The following is a 24,059-nucleotide window of genomic DNA, read 5'->3' as shown; positions in this document are numbered from 1 at the left end:
CCTTTGCTATTCGTAAGACCCGCAGAAGAGAAAGCAGGTCAACCGCCGACACCGAGAGCATCGACGGTTGGATGAATGCGCATCCAGGTTCAGCGGTTGCGTAGGAAGTCGGGGACAAGAAACAGAAAGAAAGAGTGAGAGAAAGTTGGAGCGAAAGAGTACAACAGGGGTCTCCACCACCCCCTGCCGGTGCTGCGTGGAGTTTTAGGTGTTTTCGCTCAATAAATACACAGAACGCCCGGTCTGGGAATCGAAACTGCGATCCTCCAACCGCGAGTCCGCTGCCCTAACCACTGGGCCATTGCTCCTCCAATTGTTGTTGCTGTTGTTTTAGCTACCAAATTAGTATAGTCAATAGGTCTATGTTCAAATCCTACCAAGGTCAAACATGGCTTTATTCTTTCGAGATCGATTAAAATGTCTAGGTGAATGGAAATGTGTCAAGCAGAGATGCCATGTGCTATCCGCTTCTTGGTAACTTTAGTGGAGTTTTACTCTGCTACAAGCATTTGGAGGAGGTTTCAGGATGACTTTTACACTGCTCGTGGACGTCGACTCCAACTCGAGAGCAACTTTCCTTCCAGGCTGTGCAAGAAGACATTGCGTGAGTCAATTATGACAGTGCACAGTCCTGTGTCTCGCAAAAACTTCACGGATATAAGTCATGCTGGCCTAACTAGCAGGCTTGAATGTCCTCACGGAGTTCTAGAAAAACAGCGCAATGGCAGGTTGATCTGTTCGACAAAGACAGTAACCTGCGAATTTTAGCCGTCTTTGGCTAATTATCTGGCTAACGAGCGATAAAGACCCATATAGTGATTTCTTTGACACATGGTCTGCATAAGAGATGTCAAAGGCCTTGCGCAGAAATCGAGTGTATGTGTCGTCTGGTGATCAATATTGGATCACTATAAACAGCCAGCGTTCAGAGCCGTAGAGTTGAACAGATTCTACTGCAGTACGAAACAGGCGTAATTTTAGGTCACGGGAAAGTTGTGGTGCTTTCTAAGTTTCCCATAGCTTTCTAGATGCTTACCCTGTTATCACTTTACGAGTGTTAACATCTGTTCCGGTGCTGGTAGAGCAAATGCATGAGCCCTTGTAGTAGAAATTGTCAACTGACCCAATGGATTTGATGAAAGCGTAAGATCGCCTACACCAGCATTTTCACCTATGATTATGATCCTTGTCTTCGAGACTAACTTCAATGGCAGCCGACTTCAGGTGTGTGATGAGAGTCTGAACATTTGTGACTGTATGTAAGACGAGTGCTCAACCAAAATTTTCAATAGTGTCATGCTCAGTCGTATTCGAGATTATATCGAAACTCTACTCAGATCAAATCAAAACAACGTTCACAAAGGCCGCTCCGCTCTTGGACCTGTTTTAACTCTTCACCAACTCATTGAAAGCGTCTCAGCAAAGAAAGAGGTGTCAGTGTGCGCTGTCTTTGTGGATTTCGCCGAAGCTTTTGACTCTGTCCACCGTGAGCGAATGCCCTATACTCTCTTTGTTTATAGTATACCAAATTAAGTTATAAATCCGCTCCATCTATGCAGAACGCAAAAGTTTCGTATGAGACACCGACACATTCCCAGTCAAAGCAGGAGTTTTCTAAGAGGACCTCTTATCACTTTTCCTTTTCATTATAATCTTGGATTACATACTACGCCACGCTGTGGTATCTGAACTAAGAAGGCGGCGAGCTGGCAGAAACGTTAGCACGCCGGGCGAAATGCTTAGCGGCATTTCGTCTGCCGTTACGTTCTGAGTTCAAATTCCGTCGAGGTCGACTTTGCCTTTCAACCTTTCGGGGTCGATTAAATAAGTACCAGTTACGCACTGGGGTCGATATAATCGACTTAATCCGTTTGTCTGTCCTTGTTTGTCCCCTCTATGTTTAGCCCCTTGTGGGCAATAAAGAAATAGGTATCTGAACTAACCATAACTCTCTCTGCTTGACAAGATTCATATTATTATTATCATTATTATTATTATTACTATTATCATCATCATCATCATCATTATATTATTATTATTATTATTATTATTATTATTATTATTATTATACGATTACTTGTTAAACTTTTAACTGAGACGTTATCCTGAAGTTTGGTGATAGCCAGCTCCTCAAAGCTCAAGAATTTTCGTTAGGATTCTTGTAGAATACTGGATGGAACTTTTCTGCAAGTTCAGCCCCTAGGTAGTAGGTGGAGCTTGTTTAGAGGACACCAATTACCACAGGTTCAAGTTTCAGTCTTGTGTTTCTTAACTTTGGTCGGCTTCGTTAATATCCATTCTACTATCATCTGAGAACGTAAGCTTAATGATCTTATAATGCTGTGAATTTTGTGTTCCAAGAACACAAAAACTCTGTGGCTGCTGGTATCTTTGAAGCAGTTTCTATGGCCCTTAGCTTGTATTGATATCGCTTTTCCGTCCCTTTGAATTTATAAACGTAATTAAGACTTCAGTGTACTTTTATATTGACGCTACTATGTCTGCGTTTATTTTGTTATTATACTAGTTTATTGCACTCACTTTTTACACTCACTTTTTTTCTACATATTCTGTGTTTGCTGTCAGACTAAATTTTATCAATTTTCATCGCTATCAAATTCGCTCTAATAGCATTCCACTGAGGGGCTACGAGGGTCTCGTACAATTAACAAGTCAGTTTCTCTTTTCAGGTTTCCATCTCTCAAATATAATCAATAATCTTCATTGCCAACTTTCTCTACCATGTAAATTGGTCATATCACTCTTTCTCTTTCGAGTAATTTTTCCTGCAGTTTTTTTTACCATCCTTGAAATTTTTCACTGTTTCAGTAACATCTTCCATATTTCATGTTGCAGATTTCAGCTTTTCGTCACTGTCTACTTCATCATTTTTCCAAACTCAAAATTGTGGAATTAAAAAAATTTTTTTTTTTTTTCATATTTAACAAACTTCTACTTTCATCCCTCTTCAAAAAGGACTCACCAAGGTCGACTTTGTCTTTCATACTTCCAGGATCTATAAATTAAGTACTAGTTGAGCACTTGGGTCGATATAAACGACTGGGCCCTCCCACACAATTTTAGGACTTGTGCTTATAGTAGAAAGAACATTATCATTAAGGTTCTGTGCATTTTCACGGCATGCAGATTCCTAATTCTTCTATTTCTTTTTTATAATTCTCTCTTCTTTGTCCACTTTAAACAAATGAGTTGCTTAGAGTCCCAACACTGATATTGACTGGTTGTTAGTTCCCTTGACGATATTATCTATCTTTAGTTTTGTTTCAGCCCCTTTTTTAATCCTTATTTTTCACTCTTTAGCGATTCTCACAGTTCCGTTTCCATAATTTTATCATTAAGCGCGATCCCTTGATGCTTTATATCATCTTGTGGCATATTTAACCCATCAATTTTAAACGTCTGACTCCACTTCGTAATCATCGCCGTACATGTATTCATCCAAAGCCTGCATACCAATATCCTTGCTACATATTTCTACCGTTTAAGAAAATCAAAAAACTTTTACATTTCAGACATAATTTCAGGCCACTCAAATACAGCAGACGATTTAGCTTCAGTACGTTTTGAGCAAATTCAATCAATATTACATTTTCCCAGTATGTTAATCGAAGGAATCAATGTAATCCCGAAAAGCACTAGAGACAGTGAGTCTCCCTCTAATATTACCCTCCGGATTTTCACATTTCCCAATAATTCGGTTCCGTGGTTTAGTTTCACTTCGTACGATTTCGTCTCTTTCCCACCTTTCCCTAAAATAAATACAGCTGTTAACATTCCCATGATTCTCAAGAGTTTTCATACTTTCCAAAATTCGATAGCGTGATATCTTATCGTATGTTTTCTTGAAGTCTGTCCAATTCAACAAGTTACTCTTCTTTATGAACACTTAGTAATTTTCCACCTTGATTTCATTCAGCACCCGATTTTCTCCTTCTTTTATCTCACTTAATTTGCCAAACAAAGATTAGCATATAAATAGATCAATAATCACTGACTTTCCCTCCATTACTTTTATCTTCTTCTACGAACAGAGCTCTTCTTTTGTCACCCATGTCGGTGCGCCATTATTTCAGTGTTATGCTTTCGGGGTCGATAAATTAAGTACCAGTTACGCACTGGGGTCGATGTAATCGACTTAATCCGTTTGTCTGTCCTTGTTTGTCCTCTCTGTGTTTAGCCCCTTGTGGGTAGTAAAGAAATACATTATTTCAGTGTTATATATGACTGTGCATGCGCGTTACATTTATAAGAGATTTCCATTGTTTATTTATCTTTTACTTTTTACTTGATTCAGTCATTAGACTACGACCAAGCTGGAGCACTGCCTCGAGTAATTTTTAGTTGAATAAACCGACCCCATCACTAAATTTTTTTAAAGTCTGATACTCATTCTATTGGTCTCTTTATCCGAACCATTCAGTTACGGGGACGCAAACATACCAACACCGGTTGTCAAGTGGTGGTTTGGGTTCGAATACAGACACAAAAAAACACACACGTAGACATATATATATATATATATATATATATATATATATCGAACCCAAACCACCACTTGACAACCGGTGTTGGTATGTTTGCGTCCCCGTAACTGAATGGTTCGGATAAAGAGACCGATAGAATGAGTATCAGACTTCTATCTATCTCTCTCTCTCTCTATATATATATATATATATATATATATATTTATAGATAGATAGATAGTTAGATAGACGAAGGGCTTGCTTCAGTTTTCGTCTACCAAATCTACTCACAAGGCTTTGGTCGGCCTGAGGCTTTGGAAGAAGACTCTTGCCCAAGGTGCCACAGAACAGAGTAGGACTGAACCGGAAACCGTGTGGTTGGGAAGCACCTGTGTTCATTGTTTTATTAAAATGAATGTGTTTTCATAGGAAGCATGCTTTGCTTCGGAAGATTACATTCTGAGCTCAATACCATCGGCATTGATTTTAATATATTATCATATCGAAGTCATTATTTCGTCTGCCGTTACGTTCTGAGTTCAAATTTCGCCGAGGTCGACTTTGCCTTTCATCCTTTTGGGGTCGATTAAATAAGTACCTATTTCCTTAGTATCCACAAGGGGCCAAACACAGAGGGGACAAACAAGGACAGACAAACAGATCAAGTCGATTATATTGACCCCAGTGCGTAACTGGTACTTAATTTATCGACCCCTAAAGGATGAAAGGCAAAGTTGATCTCGGCGGAATTTGAACTCAGAACGTAGCGACAGACGAAATACCGCTAAGCATTTCGTCCGGCATGCTAACGTTTCTGCTCGTCGATTAAATAAGTACCAGTTACGCACTGGGGTCGATATAATCGACTTAATCCGTTTGCCTGTCCTTGTTTGTTCACTCTGTGTTTAGCCCCTTGTGGGTAGTAAAGAAATATATATTATCATATCGAAGTCAGAAACTAGTTTTTCATATAAACAACTCCTTCCCTTTCCCAATTCTTGTTATCACAATCTGTCCCTACGAGACTATTATAAAAATGATTCTTACTGAATTATACTGATATGAATTGTATTGATATTCTCTGTCTGATAAGGACAACTTACTAAACAACATTATTTACATTTCTGATAATACGTCGCTCTTCTACAATTATTGTATTTCTCACAGTTATTGGGTTGTCCGGAAAGTTCGTGCCGATTTATAGTAGCTTACCTTTCGACTTATTTTAGAACATGGTTGAGTTCGTAAAATAGGATTTGACTACACCTCCATTTAGAGCACAGTTTAAGCTATCTTTTCGTGGAAGAAGATTTATGTTCCTATAACCTGTGTTAATTCTGTAACCCTTTAAAATGGAAGATAAGAAAGTTCATTTTCGGCACTTGATGCTTTGGGAACCAGACAGAAATTGCTGCAGCTCGGCTGGGATGTGTTACCCCACCTTCCATTTTCACCAGATATTGCTCCTTCGGATTTCCACTTATTCAGGTCTCTGCAGAATAGTCTTGATGGTAAAAATTTCAATTCGTTGAATGACGTAAAAAGATACCTTGATGAATTGTTTGCCATGAAACCACCTCATTTCTGGGAAGGGGGTATTTTCAAGTTAAAGGAAAGATGGAGACGCAATGTGCAACAAAATGGTTTATATTTGGATGATTAAAAATGTAATGGCAAGTATTTATTGACCTTTTTCTTTCCTTTATAAATCGGCACGAACTTTCCGGACAACCCAATACTTTGCTGACATTATCAGTTAAATACCTTCTATTATTGTTGTACCTCCGTGTACTTTCCTCGGCATAATTATTTGGAAATCAAATCACAAATTATTTCGAAGAATTTTCACAATAAATGAAGTTTGTAAATCATGAAAAGAGTTGTGTTCAAGAGACGGTTCCCCCTACGAAACTCGCCTCTACTAACTGCTCTACCTCTGCGTAAACTCATCTTTGACGTACTCTATTTAAAGTACACAAACATAGGCGCAGGAGTGGCTGTGTGGTAAGTAGCTTGCTAACCAACCACATGGTTCCGGGTTCAGTCCCACTGCGTGGCATCTTGGGCAAGTGTCTTCTGCTATAGCCCCGGGCCGACCAATGCCTTGTGAGTGGATTTGGTAGACGGAAACTGAAAGAAGCCTGTCGTATATATGTATATATATATTATACGTGTGTGTGTATATGTTCGTGTGTCTGTGTCTGTCCCCCTGGCATTGCTTGACAACCGATGCTGGTGTGTTTACGTCCCCGTCACTTAGCGGTTCGGCAAAAGAGACCGATAGAATAAGTACTGGGCTTACAAAGAATAAGTCCCGGGGTCGATTTCTTCGACTAAAGGCGGTGCTCCAGCATGGCCGCATTCAAATGACTGAAACAAGTAAAAGAGTAGAAGAGTAAAGAGTATATTTCCGGTGAAAAACCCTGCGTAACCTTTTCAACACGGCAAGCAATTTATTCTGAATAATAACAGTTCATGCTAAACTAATTGTTTACACAGTCTATCATTTAATCAATAGTCACTAATCATCAATACAAAGCGACACTATCGTACACTCGCTAACGAAGACGGCAAACTGGCCTAGTAGTTAGAGAGTCGGATAGATATTTTGCGGTCATATTTCTGGTTTTCTCGACTCTAAGATTGAGATCAACTTCGCATTTCACCCTTCATGGTTCGATAAAAAAAAGATCGATTCTTCCTTTATTTCATTTTTTTCTTTCTGTCTGTCTGTGTGTCTCTGTTTCTAGAATAATTCGGCCTGATATTGGACTGGAAGAGAAATGGGCGCCACAAGACCAAAAATTTCCTAAGACACCTTGTATGGCAGAAAAGCCTCAGGGAATAGAGGGCCTCTAAGATATCATTATGGAGACAAGGGCACAAAGCAAAGCAAGACTCACTAATTGAAAATACAAAGCATCACAACTTTATAATTACTAACATGGATATCATCAACATCTCATACACTTTACTCTTTTACTCTTTTACTTGTTTCAGTCATTTGACTGCGGCCATGCTGGAGCACCGCATTTAGTCGAGCAAATCGACCCCAGGACTTATTCTTTGTAAGCCTAGTACTTATTCTATAGGTCTCTTTTGCCGAAACGCTAAGTTACGGACGTAAACACACCAGCATCGGTTGTCAAGCGATGTTGGCGGGGGGGACAAACACAGACATACAAACACACACACATATATATACATATACATATATACGACGGGCTTATTTCAGTTTCCGTCTACCAAATCAAGTCACAAGGCTTTGGTCGGCCCGAAGCTATAGTGGAACTGAACCCGGAACCACGTGGTTGGTAAGCAAGCTACTTACCACACAGCCACTCCTGCGCCATATTCAATATTTACTTATAAATAAGGCGACGATCAGGTAGAATCGTTACCGCGCCAGGCAAAATGCTTAGCGGCATTTCGTCCATTTTCGCGTTCTGAGTTCAAATCCTGTCGACGTCGACTTTCCCCCTTTTATCCCTTTCGAGGTCGATAAAATAAATACCAGTTGAGCACTGGGTGGGGGTGGGAGGTCAATGTAATCGTCTTACCCCCTCCTTCGAACTTACCGGCCTTGTACCAAAATTTTAAACCAATATTTACCAATATATGCTATCACTTCTAAACCTCACTTTTAATAACACTATGTAACACGATTTTTGTCCTTGGGTAACAGCTGTTATTTCTTGTTTGTTTACGCCTAGAAAGTATGAAAAATGGCTCATATTTACTTCAAAAATTGCATTTCTGGTATTTATTCAAACCCCAAAGAATCCCTCTCAACATATGTCTATGATGCTCCCCCACTACTTCCGCTCGTGATCAGAGATGCACATATCGTCAGTCACTAAGGGACATGCTCAAGTGGTTATGGTCAAGCAACTGACGAGCAAATCTGAGCTATTGAGCAGAATATTTGTTATAACGTTATTTCTGCTTGAGCAATTCAACGCTGAAATGTAATGGAAAATAGGTCAGTTTCAAAACATTGACGTCCGTGTCACGAATGCAAAGTTTGAAGTAAATATTAGTCAATTCTTTTGATTTCTAGATAGAAGCAAATAGGAAATATCCCTTACTGACCAAACACAAAACTAAAATAAAATTTTATTTCGTTGTACAGTGTGACCCCTGACTTACTTCATCATTAATCTACACTCAGTAAACATCATTACCAGTCGTAAATACTTTATAATCTCTAATTGAGATTCAGTCAATACTTTATACTTATTAATTATCAAGGCATGTCATCACGTCTTCATAACTAACACGTTACCATTACCTTGTACTTAATAATTATCAATAAGAACTTCCATTAACTCTTTATAAGTCCTGACTTAGTAACCATCGCTACTTAGTAATTACTTGTATATGCCATCATTATCTTATTGTCACTAATTACGGAAATACATTACCATATCTTTATAAACCTTGACTGAGTTACCATCACTAAGTTATATTCAGTAATTGCTAAAACATATCATGACTAACTTCTACTCGGCAATTACAAATAAATGCCTTCATTTCTTTACGATGACTGATTTAGATAGAATAATTGCCTTATGATCAATATTTACCAACACACGATGGCAGCGAGCTGAAAGAAACGCTAACACGCCGGGCTAAATGCTCCACGAGATTGCTAGCCTTATGCCAGAATTTGGAATCAATATTTATCAATGCAAACCGTCATTTCTTTATAATCACTCACTGAGACACCATCACTGCTTTATACTCAATATTTACCAATTCAGACCGTCACTACTTTATTGACCGTCACTGTTAGTATGTTTACCCTCCCTAATTACGAACATAGACCATTACTAACCCTAGATTTCCTTGGAATCTAGATATTTGTTCTTTTATTCTTTTATTTGTTTCAGTCATTAGACTGTGGCCATGCTGTGGCACCATCATGAAGAATTCTTAGTCGAATGTATCGATCCCTATACTTATTTTTGTTTTGAGCCTTGTAATTATTCTATCGATCACATTTTGCTGAACGGCTAAGCTAAGCTAAAGGGGCGTAAACACATCAGTACCAGTTGTCAAGAGGCGGTGATGGTGGTAGCGACAAGCACAGACACACACACACACACACACACACATATATATATATATATATATATATATATATATATATATATAGATATATATATATATATATATTTAACAATGAGGGTGATAAATGAATATTAATTTAATTAACATCAATTTAAAACCAGTAGCCTAGCATATAGAAAATCTAAAAATTCACCGATCTTCTAGCATATTGGATGTCCACTTAGTGGTCATACCTTGATATATATATTATATATATATATATATATATTATATATATATATATTATATATATATATATTATATATATATATATATAGATATATATATATATAGATATACGACGGGCTTGTTTTAGTTTCCGTCCACCAAATCCTCTCACAAATCATCTTGGTCGGCCCGAGGCTATAAACGACACCTGTCCAAGATACCATGCAGTGGAACTGAACCCCAAACCATGTGGTTGGAAAGCAAGCTCCTTACCACACAGCCACCCATGCGCCTTTAACATAAGTTCACCGTAATTAACCCTATTAGAAGATTACATTTTAATTAATGACGTGAACTGTTTGTTGTGGTCTTCTAATATAGCTGATAGTGTGACAGTGTTCTTTAAAATTGCTAAGGGTATTCTGACTCCTACAAGAACATTAGTTGTGGTTAGTATTGTCTAACAGAATTCGCAATGTCACTGTCTTCCTATAAGGCTTAAAGTGCTCTGCTATTTGTCTCCAAGAGATTTGTAATAGTTTCTTCTTCTGTGTATTGCTTCTTTTAAGGTTAAAACAATGTTGTCATACTGGAAGAGTGTGGTCATGCCGGAGCAACGTTGTATCGTTCTCTGGTACAAGCGACCAACGTTGGAGTTGTATATGTCTCCTAGATAATTTTAAAATCTGTTAGCCATCTCTCTCTCCCTCTCTTTCTCTCACTCTCTCTTTCTCTCTATCTCTCTTTCTCTCTCTCTCTGTTTCTGTCTGTCTCTCTCCTTCTCCTTCTCTCACTCTCTCTTTCTTTCTCTCTCTCTCCTTTTCTCTCTCTCTCTGCTTCTGTCTGTCTCTCTCCCTCTCTTTCCCCCATATTCACCTCTTTCAATGAGCGTTTTATTTGTCTGTGTGTCCGTCTTATGCTCAGATATGCGTGCGTGCACATATGCGCCTGTCTCTATGAATGTGTGCTTATACTGTGCGAAAGTACTTGTGTGTCTGTCTGTGTATTATATACGTACAAACATATATATATATGTGTGTATGTGTGTCTCTATGTACGCTTGCTTGAGTATGTGTGTATAAACACACACTCACACACAGCATGCTTATACTTACATATATAGACTCATATTGACATACACATCTATTGTTACTTTGATTGAAATTACCGAGATCTCTCGCCTACTATGTCCTCTTCTATTGTTTTAAAACTGGGCGTCACTGACCTTCAATAAAGGTAATGAGAACGGGAATCAGCATGTCTTATTTCGTGGGATCGGTGGCTAATCCATTTACCTAGTAATTCGATGGTGCGACATTATCCCAATAATGTATGCATTTGGTTCCATGAGAAGAGATAACAAGTTGTCTCCCTTTAATGCACTCTTATTTTTGTGTTTTCGCCTTTTATATAAATCTATTTATCAGCGAAGTTTGCTTTTGTTGTCGTTGGTGTTTAACTCCCATTCTGCCGGTCCCGACGAGATGGCCCTATAATCGTGCACTTTCCAGCCATGACTATTCCATCTTTTTCTAGCATTTTTTTTTACTCCAATCTACTTTATCCAATGTGACCTTCCTTTTTAAAACGGTAGTGTGTAATTCCGTGTATGTGTGCACATACACACACACACAATTTCTCTCTCTCACACACAAACACTCTCTCTCTCTCTCATACACACACACTCTCCCCCTCTCCTTCTTTCCCTCTCTCTCTCTCTCACATACACATACACACACACACAGACACACACACACACACACACACACATACATACATACACATGCTTAATATTTGTGCCGACAAGTGTGAGCTTCTGCAGTCTATACGGTCAATTTAGCTGCTAGAAATAATGCCTATTTCACCTTCAAATGACCCTCTACCATCTTTTTTAAAACAAAGTTACCACTACTACTACTACTACTACTACCACCACCACTACAACCACCACTACCACCACTACCACCACCACTACTACTACTACTACTACTACCACCACTACTACTACTACCACTACTACTACTACTATTACTACTACTACTACCACCACCACCACCACCACTACTACTACTACTACTACTACTACTACCACCACCACCACCACCACTACCACCACCACCACCACCACCACCACCACCGCCACTACTACTACTACTACTACTACCACCACTAGCACTAGCACTACCACTACTACTGCTGCTGCTGCTGCTGATGATGATGATGATGATGATGATGTTGCTGCTGCTGTTGTCTTGTATTACAGATGCTTCTACCACTATTTCTACACCTAGAAGGTCGAGAGATCTTTTACTCTCTCTCTCTCTCTCTCTCTCTCTCTCTCTCTCTCTCTCTCTCTCGACCTTGTAGAAATAGTAGTGATGTCTCCGTCAAATAACGCATTACCGTTTAAATCGAGGATACACGGATATCGGAGTCGGAGATACAGTGTATATGAGTTTTACAAAACAGTCACAGCTGGAAGAAATCTATGTTCATTTGTCTACTGCATCAGAACTGACCTGGGGTTAAACAACAACAGCAACGACTTCTACTTATATTCTCTACTTCTATCTATTTCTAACAAGAGTGTGGATGTTTATTCTTGGTCTTTCTATGTATAAAATACCCACTCCATAGAATGTCATTAAACCAGTTATATATATATATATATATATATATATATAATATATATATAATATAGGGTGAAATCAATTAATTTGGAGTAATCATTAATTTCACCAAGTAGATTTCGGCATGTAAAAGCCCCATTCGAGGAAGGTTTAAGTAATACTAAGTAATTAAGGGTTTAGCAAGAGAGAGAGAGAGAGAGAGAGATAAATACATATATATATATATATATATATAGATAGATCGATAGATAGATACATACATACATACATACATACATACATACATACATACATACATACATACATACATACATACATACATTTAATTCATTTTAGACCCTGATCAAAGTTGTCTGACATATATTTCCACTGATGTAATGTAAATGATTATGATTTTTAAAAAAAGGTACTTTGTATTTCTAAGGGTAAATGTAAATGCTGATATCCTGATAATTAATTTATATCCAGGTAGGGAGCGAGCAACAACGATAAAGAAACTATTGAAAAGCATAATGAACAAGGCACGGAGCCAATGAATTTAATGCTGTGCAGTAAAACAAACGTCGACGTTTCAGAGAGTTTTCTTTCGTCAAAATATAAGGGGACGGGACAGGAATAGAAATACAAGCAGTGTTCTTTGTTAAGAGGAACCATGGTGTAACACACTATGGTGTAGTAACCTTTCAGATCCTAGTCTAGATGGCGAATCCTCTGTACCCCAGGATAGTTCAGCTCTCCACCCGTTAAAACGCCACCGTTTACAGAATGAGGATAACAACGTAGCTTTCGCGCCCGTGCAACCGCCAGCCTATCGCGTGTGGTGGGTGGTTCTTCAAGTTGCCACATGCACTCTTAGTAGCTTAAAGTAGGCTCGAATTAGAGATTACTCTTTGCGGCTAATGGCGTGAGTCCTAACAAGACATCAAAACAGTGTGTGGAGACAATGAACCATCGTTACAACTACCGCTACCACCAGCGTCACTATTACCACCATCACCACCGCCTTCTTCGCTGCTATTATGTCAGCAGCAACCACTAGAAGCAGTCATAAAACCATTACTAATATTGTCGCTACTGAAAGCGAAAACAAAGAATTTCCTAACACAAAGCCAGTTTTTGGCAAGCCGCTTCTCGAGAGATAAACGTAACTCCGAAATAATCGAGCTATCGGACGAAATAAATATGATAAGGGAGGCAACTCGAGTTAAAAATCTAGACGAGTGGTCTCCTAGCATATCCCCAAGTCAGTTCTGGAAGAAAGCGGCGGAATAATAATATACAAACACGAAGACCAGGGAAGATGCCTGGAGTCGAACCGAGGGCTCGAATCGTAAGTAGCAAGAAATAGGAATTTCGATGCGGTTTGATGTTTCTAACCAAAAAAGAAGTAAAAAAAAAAAAGAAATTCCCCGGAGTGGCTGTGTGGTAAGTAGTTTGCTTACCAACCACATTGTTCCGGGTTCAGTCCCACTGCGTGGCACCTTGGGCAAGTGTCTTCTACTATAGCCTCGGGCTGACCAAAACCTTGTGACTGGATTTGGTAGACGGAAACTGAAAGAAGCCCGTCTATATATGTATATATATATATATATATATATATATGTGTGTGTGTATGTATGTGTGTGTATATGTTTGTGTGTCTGTTTGTTCCCCCTCCCTACATCGCTTGACAACCTATGCTAGTGTGTTTACATCCCCGTAACTTAGCGGTTCGGCAAAAGAGACCGATGGAATAAGTAGTAGGCTTACAAAGAATATGTCCTGAGAAGAAATCACTAGGAACAGCTTTAGTTGCGAAACTATAGATACAGACAGGAAGTAATTAAGAAAAATAAGAAAAATACAAAGAATAAGGAAAAAAAACATAGAATAAAGTAAAATAAAGTATTAAGTGTATCGATACCATCACACTGTTAGTCATTTACACACACACACACACATACACGCACCCGATGTCTCATATACGTTGATAAGCATTTGGTAATAAATCTTTTGATGGCTATCCGACCATCGTAATGTGACGCAAGTGGGCCAGACAGCATACTAAAAAGGATGACATGGTCTTAACTCTTAGCGGCTATTTTGCGCATACATATATCCCAAAATACGCCTATGTATATATATATATATATATATATGTATATAATATTTTATAGAAGGAGCTTCTACAGGACTAGAACTGTTTCATTCAAATGAAATCTTCAGGAAGCTTCCTGAAGATTTCATTTGAATGAAACAGTTCTAGTCCTGTAGAAGCTCCTTCTATAAAATAAATTAATTTACTCTGCTATGTATTGAGTACCTTATTTACTGTGGTTAACCCCGACTCAACCCGGGACCTACATATATATATATATATATATATATATATGTATGTATGTATGTATGTATGTATGTATGTATGTATGTATGTATATAATTAATAGTTAAGCAACAAGTTGCTTAACCACAAACCGAAAATTTAGAAATAGCAGCCAAAGACAGCTTATTTCTTTTAACTACAGATATTACTCCACAGATGACAATACTTGTAACTCACATAGACAAAAGAAGAAAAATAACGAAATCAAACAGGCTTCGATTAATTATGGACGCGTTTCTGAGTTACAATTATACAAATTCATTCCCGTCATCAGCGCAATAATTCGATAATTTATAAATTAGGAAATGCTATGAATCTACCCTTTGCATTCCGATCCCGCGCCATCGGGAATAACTGCATATAGTCAGCACATCCAAATCTTTGTAGACGAATGAATTCGTATTTTCCCTCCAAGATTACCATGCGCGTCACAAGATATATATATATATATATATAAATGTGACCGCGTGTGTACCGATGGCGATTTTTTTTCCTCTGTCTTCCCTTCTCTGGATCTTTCCTTCTCCTATGTTTCCGACGAAGAGCTCCGCTCGAAACGTTAAACCCTCCTTCTTTCCTTCTTTCCTGAGCGTCCAATAATATTATATTTGTTCCACGTCCTCGCGTTGTTGTGTTTTTTTTGTGCTTTCTTGTTTGGATTAACTATATATATATATATATATATATATATATATATATATATATATATATATATATATATATATATATATATATTTATAATAAGATAGCTCGTATACGAGTGGGTATATATTTGTAAAAAATGAAGTTCGAAAATGCTGCTATATTAGACAAATTTTTAATTTTTATATATACATTATTTATTTAACATGTTTCGGTTCTTGAAATGATGAACCTTATCAAAAAAAATTATATATAAAAAAGATAGTTCATGCTATCAAATATAAAAAATTCATATATAATATACAATAGAGTCAGACATCAAAAGTTCATATATAGTGAAGTGAGTTCATGCTATATGTTTAAATAGTATGATGTAGTAGTTCATAGTGGTGACATGCATTCAATATAAAAAATAGTTCATAGTGGTGATATGCATTCAATATAAAAAATTGATATATATATATATCATGTGACGCACATGGTAATCTTGCAGATATAGTATGTGTATGTCTGTGAGCCGACTTATATGTATTGTGTCTAAACTACTTTCATTTTCTTGGATTTCAACATCGCATTCATTTAGACGCTATTCAAGGCCTTTTCGTAATCAACAAAAGCCACACATTGAGAAAATTTGTATTCATTCGCTCGTTCTTCGAACCATGTTAGAGTGAATAAGTTCCTATAGAAATCTGCTCGCTCTCTCGGATGTAGGTAGTCGAGGTGTTTTGATAGTCTGGTGACTATGACCTTTGTAAACAGCTTATGGAGGTGAGACAAGAGGTATATCTTTTTAAATGTTCTTTATCATCCTTCTTATGAAGTAAGATGATATATAACTCCTTCCACGGTGAGGGTATTTTACTTTACTTCAGACAGTGATTGAAGGATAGAAAGAGGATTTTCCACAGCTTTTCACCTCTGCATCTTAACATTTCTGTTGTGATCCCATCTTTCCCTGGAACTTTGTCTTCATTAGTTTGAAGACATTTTCAGTTTCATTAGGAAAAACAAAGTTACAGAAATATTAATAACAATTAAAAGCCAACAAAACTGGATAGAGGAAGGCCGTGGCACAGGGAAACATAATTCCCTAAAAATAGTTGGAGGCAGGGTCCTGGGATAGAGCTGAAAAAGCAAAGATCCTACTAGAGAAGTCAGGAAGGGAGCTCAATGTCGAGAACAGTAGCAAAATAGTCATTGATGATCTATGCTCAACAAGAAACAAAGGTTTCAAGTGTGTATGGGGTCATTTGAATAGGTAGAATAGGTAGCACTCCTTCCAATGTTTGTGGCGGTGGAGAATCGAGTTTCACTGACGATTTTAAAAGGTTAGTGTAAAAGGTTTTGCACACCTCTTCCACCTCGCTTTGTCAGTCACCGTGAACCCATCCTTGTTTTTAAGTTCCGTCACCACTGACCTATAGAGTGCCAGCCCCTCTTGCATCTTTTTAGGCTTCATTTCTCAACAGCTTGAATTAGATTCTTTAATCTGTAATTCTAGAAGTCATTTCCTAGATTGTTGTCTGATCACTTTACAGAGAACGGAATATTCGAGGAGATCTTTCATGTTCAATTTCATCGTTTTCCGCATCTCTAGCATTTTCTCCGTCTCCTCCGAAATTCTCCCTTCAAAATCCTGCCCGATTGCAGTTCTTGTTTTCCATTTGAAGATTTTGATTTTCTGGATCAGCAAATTGTAGTTCTCATCGAGCTCTTCAAAGTTAACTCCAAATTTCTTTCTTGATAGCTTCCTGCAACTGGTTCACATCAAAGGCCTTTTGTCTCTCTGATTTCATTGATCGCGATCTTTGCTCATAGCATGCGGTGATCTCTGCCTATGTTGAATGACGCGACTACTGAGATGTCTTACAGTATGCGTTGTTTATCGAGTAGGATGTTATCAATTTTATTTTTATGTCGAGCGTTTACGGCTATCCATATCCACCCCCCACCCCCAGGTAGCTTCCTGAATAGGCTGTTCCCAACTTAAATTCTTCTTGTTTTTGTATGGTAACCAAACGTTCTCCGGTTTTGCTTCTCGTTCCTGATCCAAAATTACCACTATATTTCTCTTCCTGTCGTTTAATTCCTACCTTTGCGTTGAAATCGCTCATAGGCGTAGGAGTGGCTGTGTGGTAAGTAGCTTGCTTACGAACTACATGGCTCCGGGTTCAGTCCCACTGCATGGCACCTTGGGCAAGGGTCTTCTACTATAGTCTCGGGCCGACCAAAGCCTAGTGAGTGGATTTGGTAGACGGAAACTGAAAGAAGCCCGTCGTATATATGTATATGTATATATATGTATGTGTGTGTATATATGTGTGTCTGTGTTTGTCCACCAACATCGCTTGACAACCGATGCTGGTGTGTTTACGTACCCGTAACTTAGCAGTTCGGCAAAAGGGGCCGACAGTATAAGTACTAGGCTTACAAAGAATAAGTCCTGGGGTCGATTTGCTCGACTAAAGGCGGTGCTCCAGCATGGCCGCAGTCAAATGACTGAAACAAGTAAACGAGTAAAAGAGTGTGAATATGTGTGTCTGTATGTGTCAGTGTGTGTGTGTGTGTGTGTGTGGTGTGTGTGTGTGTGTGTGTGTGTGTGTGTGTGTGTGTGTGATGGTATATTCTGTTAAGAATATACCATATATAGAGTACAGTATAAAGTTCGTCCACCTTCAGATTTCACCTTCTGCTATCCAGCAGCAGCAGCAGCAGCAGCAGCAGCAGTAGTAGTAGTAGTAGTAGTAGTAGTAGTAGTAGTATAACTACTTTCAGGTTTGCATTGGGGCTTCTATCGTGTGTGAGTAGATAATTGAAAAAAATTTGAAGTCAACGAGATGGAGTACGGTTCGACATTTATTTTCAATCACTACAATTGTTTCTACGCAGCCACGTTCTCCAGGCCTAGTTCTCCTCTATATCTCTATTTCCTCTATTTTTCTCCTTCTTTTTTCTTCACACAATCTCTCTGTCTTTCTCTTTCTCATTCTCTTCTCTGCCTGTCTATCTATATGTATATATAAAAACTTGGAGAAGAGAAATAACGCGTGCGTTCGGTCATATAATAATATTGTTTGTCCTGTACTCTGTTTTTTCATTGTTTAAAAAAAGTCCGTTTCCTTGTTTGATTTTATGTTTTCATCTCTCGTTGTGTTCTACGTTTATTTGTGGTGTCCTGTACTCACACACATATATATATATATATATATATAATATATATATGCATGTATATATACATGTAGATGTAAGTATGTACATATATGTATGTATATATGCATATATTTTATTATTTATTATATTATATATATATATATATTATATATATATATATATATATATATTTATTTATTTATTTATTTATATAATACACACACACACATATATATGTATACGTGTGTATGTATTATGTATGCAGGTATGTATGTATGTATGTATGTACGTATACATTACTAACACGTTTAAAAACATAGTAGCGATTCATAGATTGTGTACAAGTTCGAATTATTCTCTATGTAATTGTTTCATTGTGTTTATGGCTAGGATACTACAGCATTATCAAACTTCGCAACTCTAAGAAACAGACACCAGATCTGGAGAAGAGGAATCTGGGAAATGGTTTATAGCAATGATTAGACATTGATATAAAAGATAAGAATATATTTATTGCAGCAGTACTTATTTATCGGAGAATACATAAATGTTTATTATCTTACTTCAAATATCTAACCCAATTATTTTCGATTTTCAGACTTTCTCATCGATGTCTAATGTTTCTCTTTTCTCTCCCTTTGCAGACATTTGTTAAACTGTGTTGCATGAGAGTGAAGTTTTTCAAAAAGAAGTTTGAGGTAGGTATTTAATTTCCCCTCATTACAATTTTAAAATGTTTAACGTTTTGATGAAACACTTCCACTCGTTTTTCTTTCCTTGTTTCTCTCTCTCTCCCCTTCTCCCTGTCACCTTCCTCTTCGGTTTTTTCTCTCGCACCCTCCCTCCAACACCACCTCAGGGGAGGCGCAATGGCCCAGTGGTTAGGGCAGCGGACACGCGGTCGTAAGAATGCGGTTTCGATTCCCAGACCGGGCATTCTGAGTGTTTATTAAGCAAAAACACCTATGCTCCACGAGGCTGCGGCGGGGCAGGGGTGGTGAACCCCGCTGTACTCTTTCACCACAACTTTCTCTCGCTCTTTCTTCCTACTTCTGCCACAAAGCAGAGGAACCGTGGTGTAACCCACTATGGTGTGGTAAACTTCCAGACCCTAGTCAAGATTGCGAATCCTTTGTACCCCAGGATGGTTCAGCTCTCCACCCGTTAAAAGCCACCGTTTACGGAATGAGGATAACAATGTAGCTTTCGCACCCGTGCAACCACCAGCTTATCGCGTGTGGTGGGTGGATCTTCAAGTTGCCACATGCATTCTTAGTAGCTTAGAGTAGGCTCGAATTAGAGATTATTCTTTGTGGCTAATGGCGTGAGTCCTGATTGGAAGAAGAAGGGGAAGAAGAAGAAGAAGAAGAAGAAGAAGAAGAAGAAGAAGAAGAGAAGAAGAAGAAGAAGAAGACACCACCTCACACTGTTTGCTCTCTCAGTTTCTCAGCCTCTACTTCCCAGCGACCTTGTATGTAACCCCTCTCAACCAGCTATAAATACACAGCTTCGAATCATCCAACCGTTTTTTCAAAGCAGAAAAAAAAAAACATTATTTAGTACTAAATATGATGAACATAAATATCTAACAAAAGATACGAATACTATGGCTGCATTGTTTGTTTTTTTTATCATAGATGTTTTCGATCAAAATTGATCTCGAGTTTAACAAAAACAACAAACAACTCACCCTCGCTACTCCTCTCTTTCTCTAGATCTCTATTTTCCTCTTTTCTCCTCTCTTCTTTTCTTCTCTCAATCTCTCTTTCTTATTTCTTTATTGCCCACGAGGGGCTAAACATAGAGGGGACAAACAAGGACAGACAAACGGATTAAGTCGATTACATCGACCCCAGTGCGTAACTGGTACTTAATTTATCGACCCCGAAAGGATGAAAGGCAAAGTCGACCTCGGCGGAATTTGAACTCAGAACGTAACGGCAGACGAAATACGGCTACGCATTTCGCCCGTTTCTGCCAGCTCGCCGCCTTCATCTCTTCAATCTCTCTTTCACTTCTCTTCTCTACCTACCTATCTCTCTCTCTCTCTCTCTCTCTCTCTCTCTCTCTCTCTCTCTCTCTCTTTTGTACCTCCACATATCTGTTGAGCATGTTAGAAATAGCCGTTAGACCTTCCTCAAATCTGTTGGACACACTTGACTGTCGTAGTTCCATTTGCACTTTAGATAAGCAGAAATCAATATATAACAGTTAAAAAGCATTCGACCGATTATAATGTCTAATCGGTCAGTCTGCCGTGAGATAAAACAACACCACCGACTACTAGTACTACTACTACTACTACATGTATTATTTAAGCTACTAGGGATGACTGAATCCCCATTGAACATGGTGTGTCTTCAAGATCAAGACAACCAAGAGAGAATCCTTTTCTTTAGCGTGTTACCCACGACCAGATATACTTTGGTACGAGTTAAATTAAATTTCAAAAGCTCCACATTGAACCGAGCCTGTAACTTCTACCGCTCAAAGCCTTTTGTACAGACTTGTTTGTACTGTGTCATAAATATCACGTGATCAAGTGACCGACCAGACCATCAGATGTTGCTACACATCGCTGGTCACAATGCGTTCGCATTGTTTTAGCCTTGGATGACGCCACTCCGCTGGCTAAGCGAGCAGGCCAACAGAAGAAAGAGAGAGAGAAACAGTGGTGAAAGAGTACCACCCCCTGCCGGACCCTCGTGGAGCTTTTTCGCTCAATAAACACTCACAACGCCCGGTCTGGGAATCGAAACCGCGATCCTGCGACCGCGAGTCCGCTGCCCTAACCACTGGGCCATTGCGCCTCCACGTCATAAATATACATACTATAAATGTATTTTTGTGGGAGGTTATTGTTATTATTATTATTATTATTATTATTATTATTATTATTATTATTATTATTATTCTGCTAAGCATTTTCCCCGGCATACTAACGATTCTGCCAGCCCGCCGCCTTCTAAATAATATATATTTATTAAACAATCATAAATTTTCTGGCGATCCTTTTTCTGTGTTATAAAAGTCAAAAGGGTAAAAGAAATATAACCCTCATGTGATTATATTAAGCAAAAAAATTACCAACAACGGGCAGAAACTCACAAAATATTGAGCAATGCAGATACAAGATAAGACTACACAAAACTAGTGATAACAAATTTTTTTATATCTTGAATGGTTGTAGTAGGTTTGCTTGTTTGTTTTGGCAAAATACATCAAGTTGAGGGTTTATATTTATCAGTGACGTTCGTATTTGATTGGTTATTTTGTTTTTATTCCTGTTAACGTTCAAATTCATACAGATATGTGGAACAAATGGTTGAAGCGCTGCCATTCAAGCGATTCTGGAAATTTTGATTTCAAAGTCACAGTCAGCAAAATAAGAAAAACAGAAAGAAAAAAAAAACAGAAAAAAAAAATGCTGAAATTAGTTTTTGGAAATTAGATTTGGGTCTTGATGCCATGACAAATCTGTAAATTCTTCCCAAGAGAAAAATGTTTTACCTGTTTTTATTGCTTCAATGAATAGGATTTAGACCTAATCTAATTTTCAAATATCTATGTTTGGCAGAAAATATTTGCAAATCTATTTTCTTTGTATACCAAAAGTGTGATTATGATCTACTTAAACGAATTAATAGTGAAATTATTTTCAAACTTTCAGACATCAGTAGATATAAATATTTAAAATTCATCATTTTGTATTAAGTCTCCATAGGTTCAGGGGTTTTTTTGTAGTTTTCTTTTTTTCCATAAACACGTCAGTTTTACCTTACAAAGTGAAGATGTGTATCTTTTCTCCTTGTAGAAAACTATTAAGTTCATTAACCTTCTCAAACATGTCTAACAAATTACATTACTGAAAATCCAATTCTCAGCAGGAATGAATTCTGCAAGATTTTGGTTATTTTCTGATAAAAGCAAAATAAAAAAAAAACTCTATTAGCTATCTTCAGCTCTGACAGAGACCACACTCACATGCAATAAAAGTTGTTTGAACTCGAATTCCTTATCCTGTCACAGATAAATTGCACAAATTGGCTATTTCTAATTTCTGTAATATGTTTTAATTTTTAAATAGAAATACCATTATTTCTAATTCTCTCTAAAGGAGACTACTGCAGCGACACTGGATATTAATAGTTATCGCCAAGCTAACATGGAAAGTCCAGATAAATAGGCCGTATGCCGCCGTTGATTAGCTCCCAGAGGCCATCGCCTCTAGCTAGCTATGTGACACACATAGCTATATGTCACATAGCTAGCTAGAGGCGATGGCCTCTTGGAGTTAATCAACGGCAGCATTCGTCCTATTTATCTGGACTGCCATGTTAGTTTTAATATTTATTTTGCATGTCATATTTATGGAATACAAAATGTTTCTCATTTCAACCAAATTTTTCCATGAATAACTATTGTTTCCCAAGAGTGCATGTCCACACACGTTTCCGACCACTCCTATATAACTTCTTGGCTTTCAGATATTTTTCAGCTGATTAGCTCCAGGATCTTCTTATATTTTAATCATTGTATGTTCTTCAAAAAATATTTAAGATTTCAGTAAGTTTTCAAAAAACGATAAAGATATGTTTTCATAGGAATTAGTATTAAGACATGTTTATAAAAATTTAGTAGAACTCAAAATTTCCTTTATCAAAACTCTGTGCCTAAAAATTGTATCTATTTCTCATCATCACCGCCACCACCACCACCACCACCATCATCATCATCATCATCATCGTCATAATCATCATCATCATCATCATCATCATCATTATTATTATTATTATTATGTTTTTTCCTTCTTTCTTCAAATTTTCTTCCTTTTCTCGCCGAGCTTTTTCCATACACCTAGGGCAGAGAAGCTCATTGTATGCATTCCCAGATTACACACGCAAATTCACAGATAAAATATGTATTTAAAAATGTATAAATAAATAAATTCATGGACGGATGTTGTTATTATTATGATTATTATTATTATTATTATTATTATTATTATTATTATTATTATTATTATTATTTATTATCATTATTATTATTATTATTATTATCATTATTATTATTATGATTATTATGATTATTATTATCATTATTATTATCATTATTATTATTATTATTATTATTATTATTATTATTATTATTATGACTACTATTATTATTATTATTATTATTGCAGGTTTTTGATGCATTTATTGTGATCGCTTCTTTCGCGCTGGATTTTGTATTCCTGGATAGTCAATGGTACGAGACGGGTAAAGATGCAAGTACTATTCTGGTTTTGTTGCTTCCTTGGCGCGTCGTTCGAATAGTCAACAGTAAGTGGACAACCATAATATTGTTGTTGTTACTGTTGTCATCGTTGTTGTTGTTATTGTTGTTGTTGTTGTTGTTGTTAATGCTCTCTACTCTTTTACCCTTTTACTTGTTTCAGTCATTTGACTGCGGCCATGCTGGAGCACCGCCTTTAGTCGAGCAAATCGACACCGGGACTTATTCTTT

General features: G+C 37.6%; 1 protein-coding gene across 1 annotated transcript in view; it reads left to right on the top strand.

The window, feature by feature from the left end:
- LOC115224495 overlaps positions 1-24,059 on the top strand; it is a 164,295-nt gene that overhangs the window by 129,052 nt on the left and 11,184 nt on the right. The window contains exons 3-4 of the mRNA XM_029795405.2: positions 19,196-19,249; positions 23,737-23,875. Coding sequence (XP_029651265.2) covers positions 19,196-19,249; positions 23,737-23,875 — 193 coding nt within the window. The remainder of the gene's footprint in view (positions 1-19,195; positions 19,250-23,736; positions 23,876-24,059) is intronic.

The sequence above is a fragment of the Octopus sinensis genome, linkage group LG25 (assembly GCF_006345805.1).
Source record: "Octopus sinensis linkage group LG25, ASM634580v1, whole genome shotgun sequence".
NCBI classification, from domain to species: Eukaryota; Metazoa; Mollusca; class Cephalopoda; order Octopoda; family Octopodidae; genus Octopus; species Octopus sinensis.
This window is presented reverse-complemented; position numbering and strand designations above follow the sequence as displayed.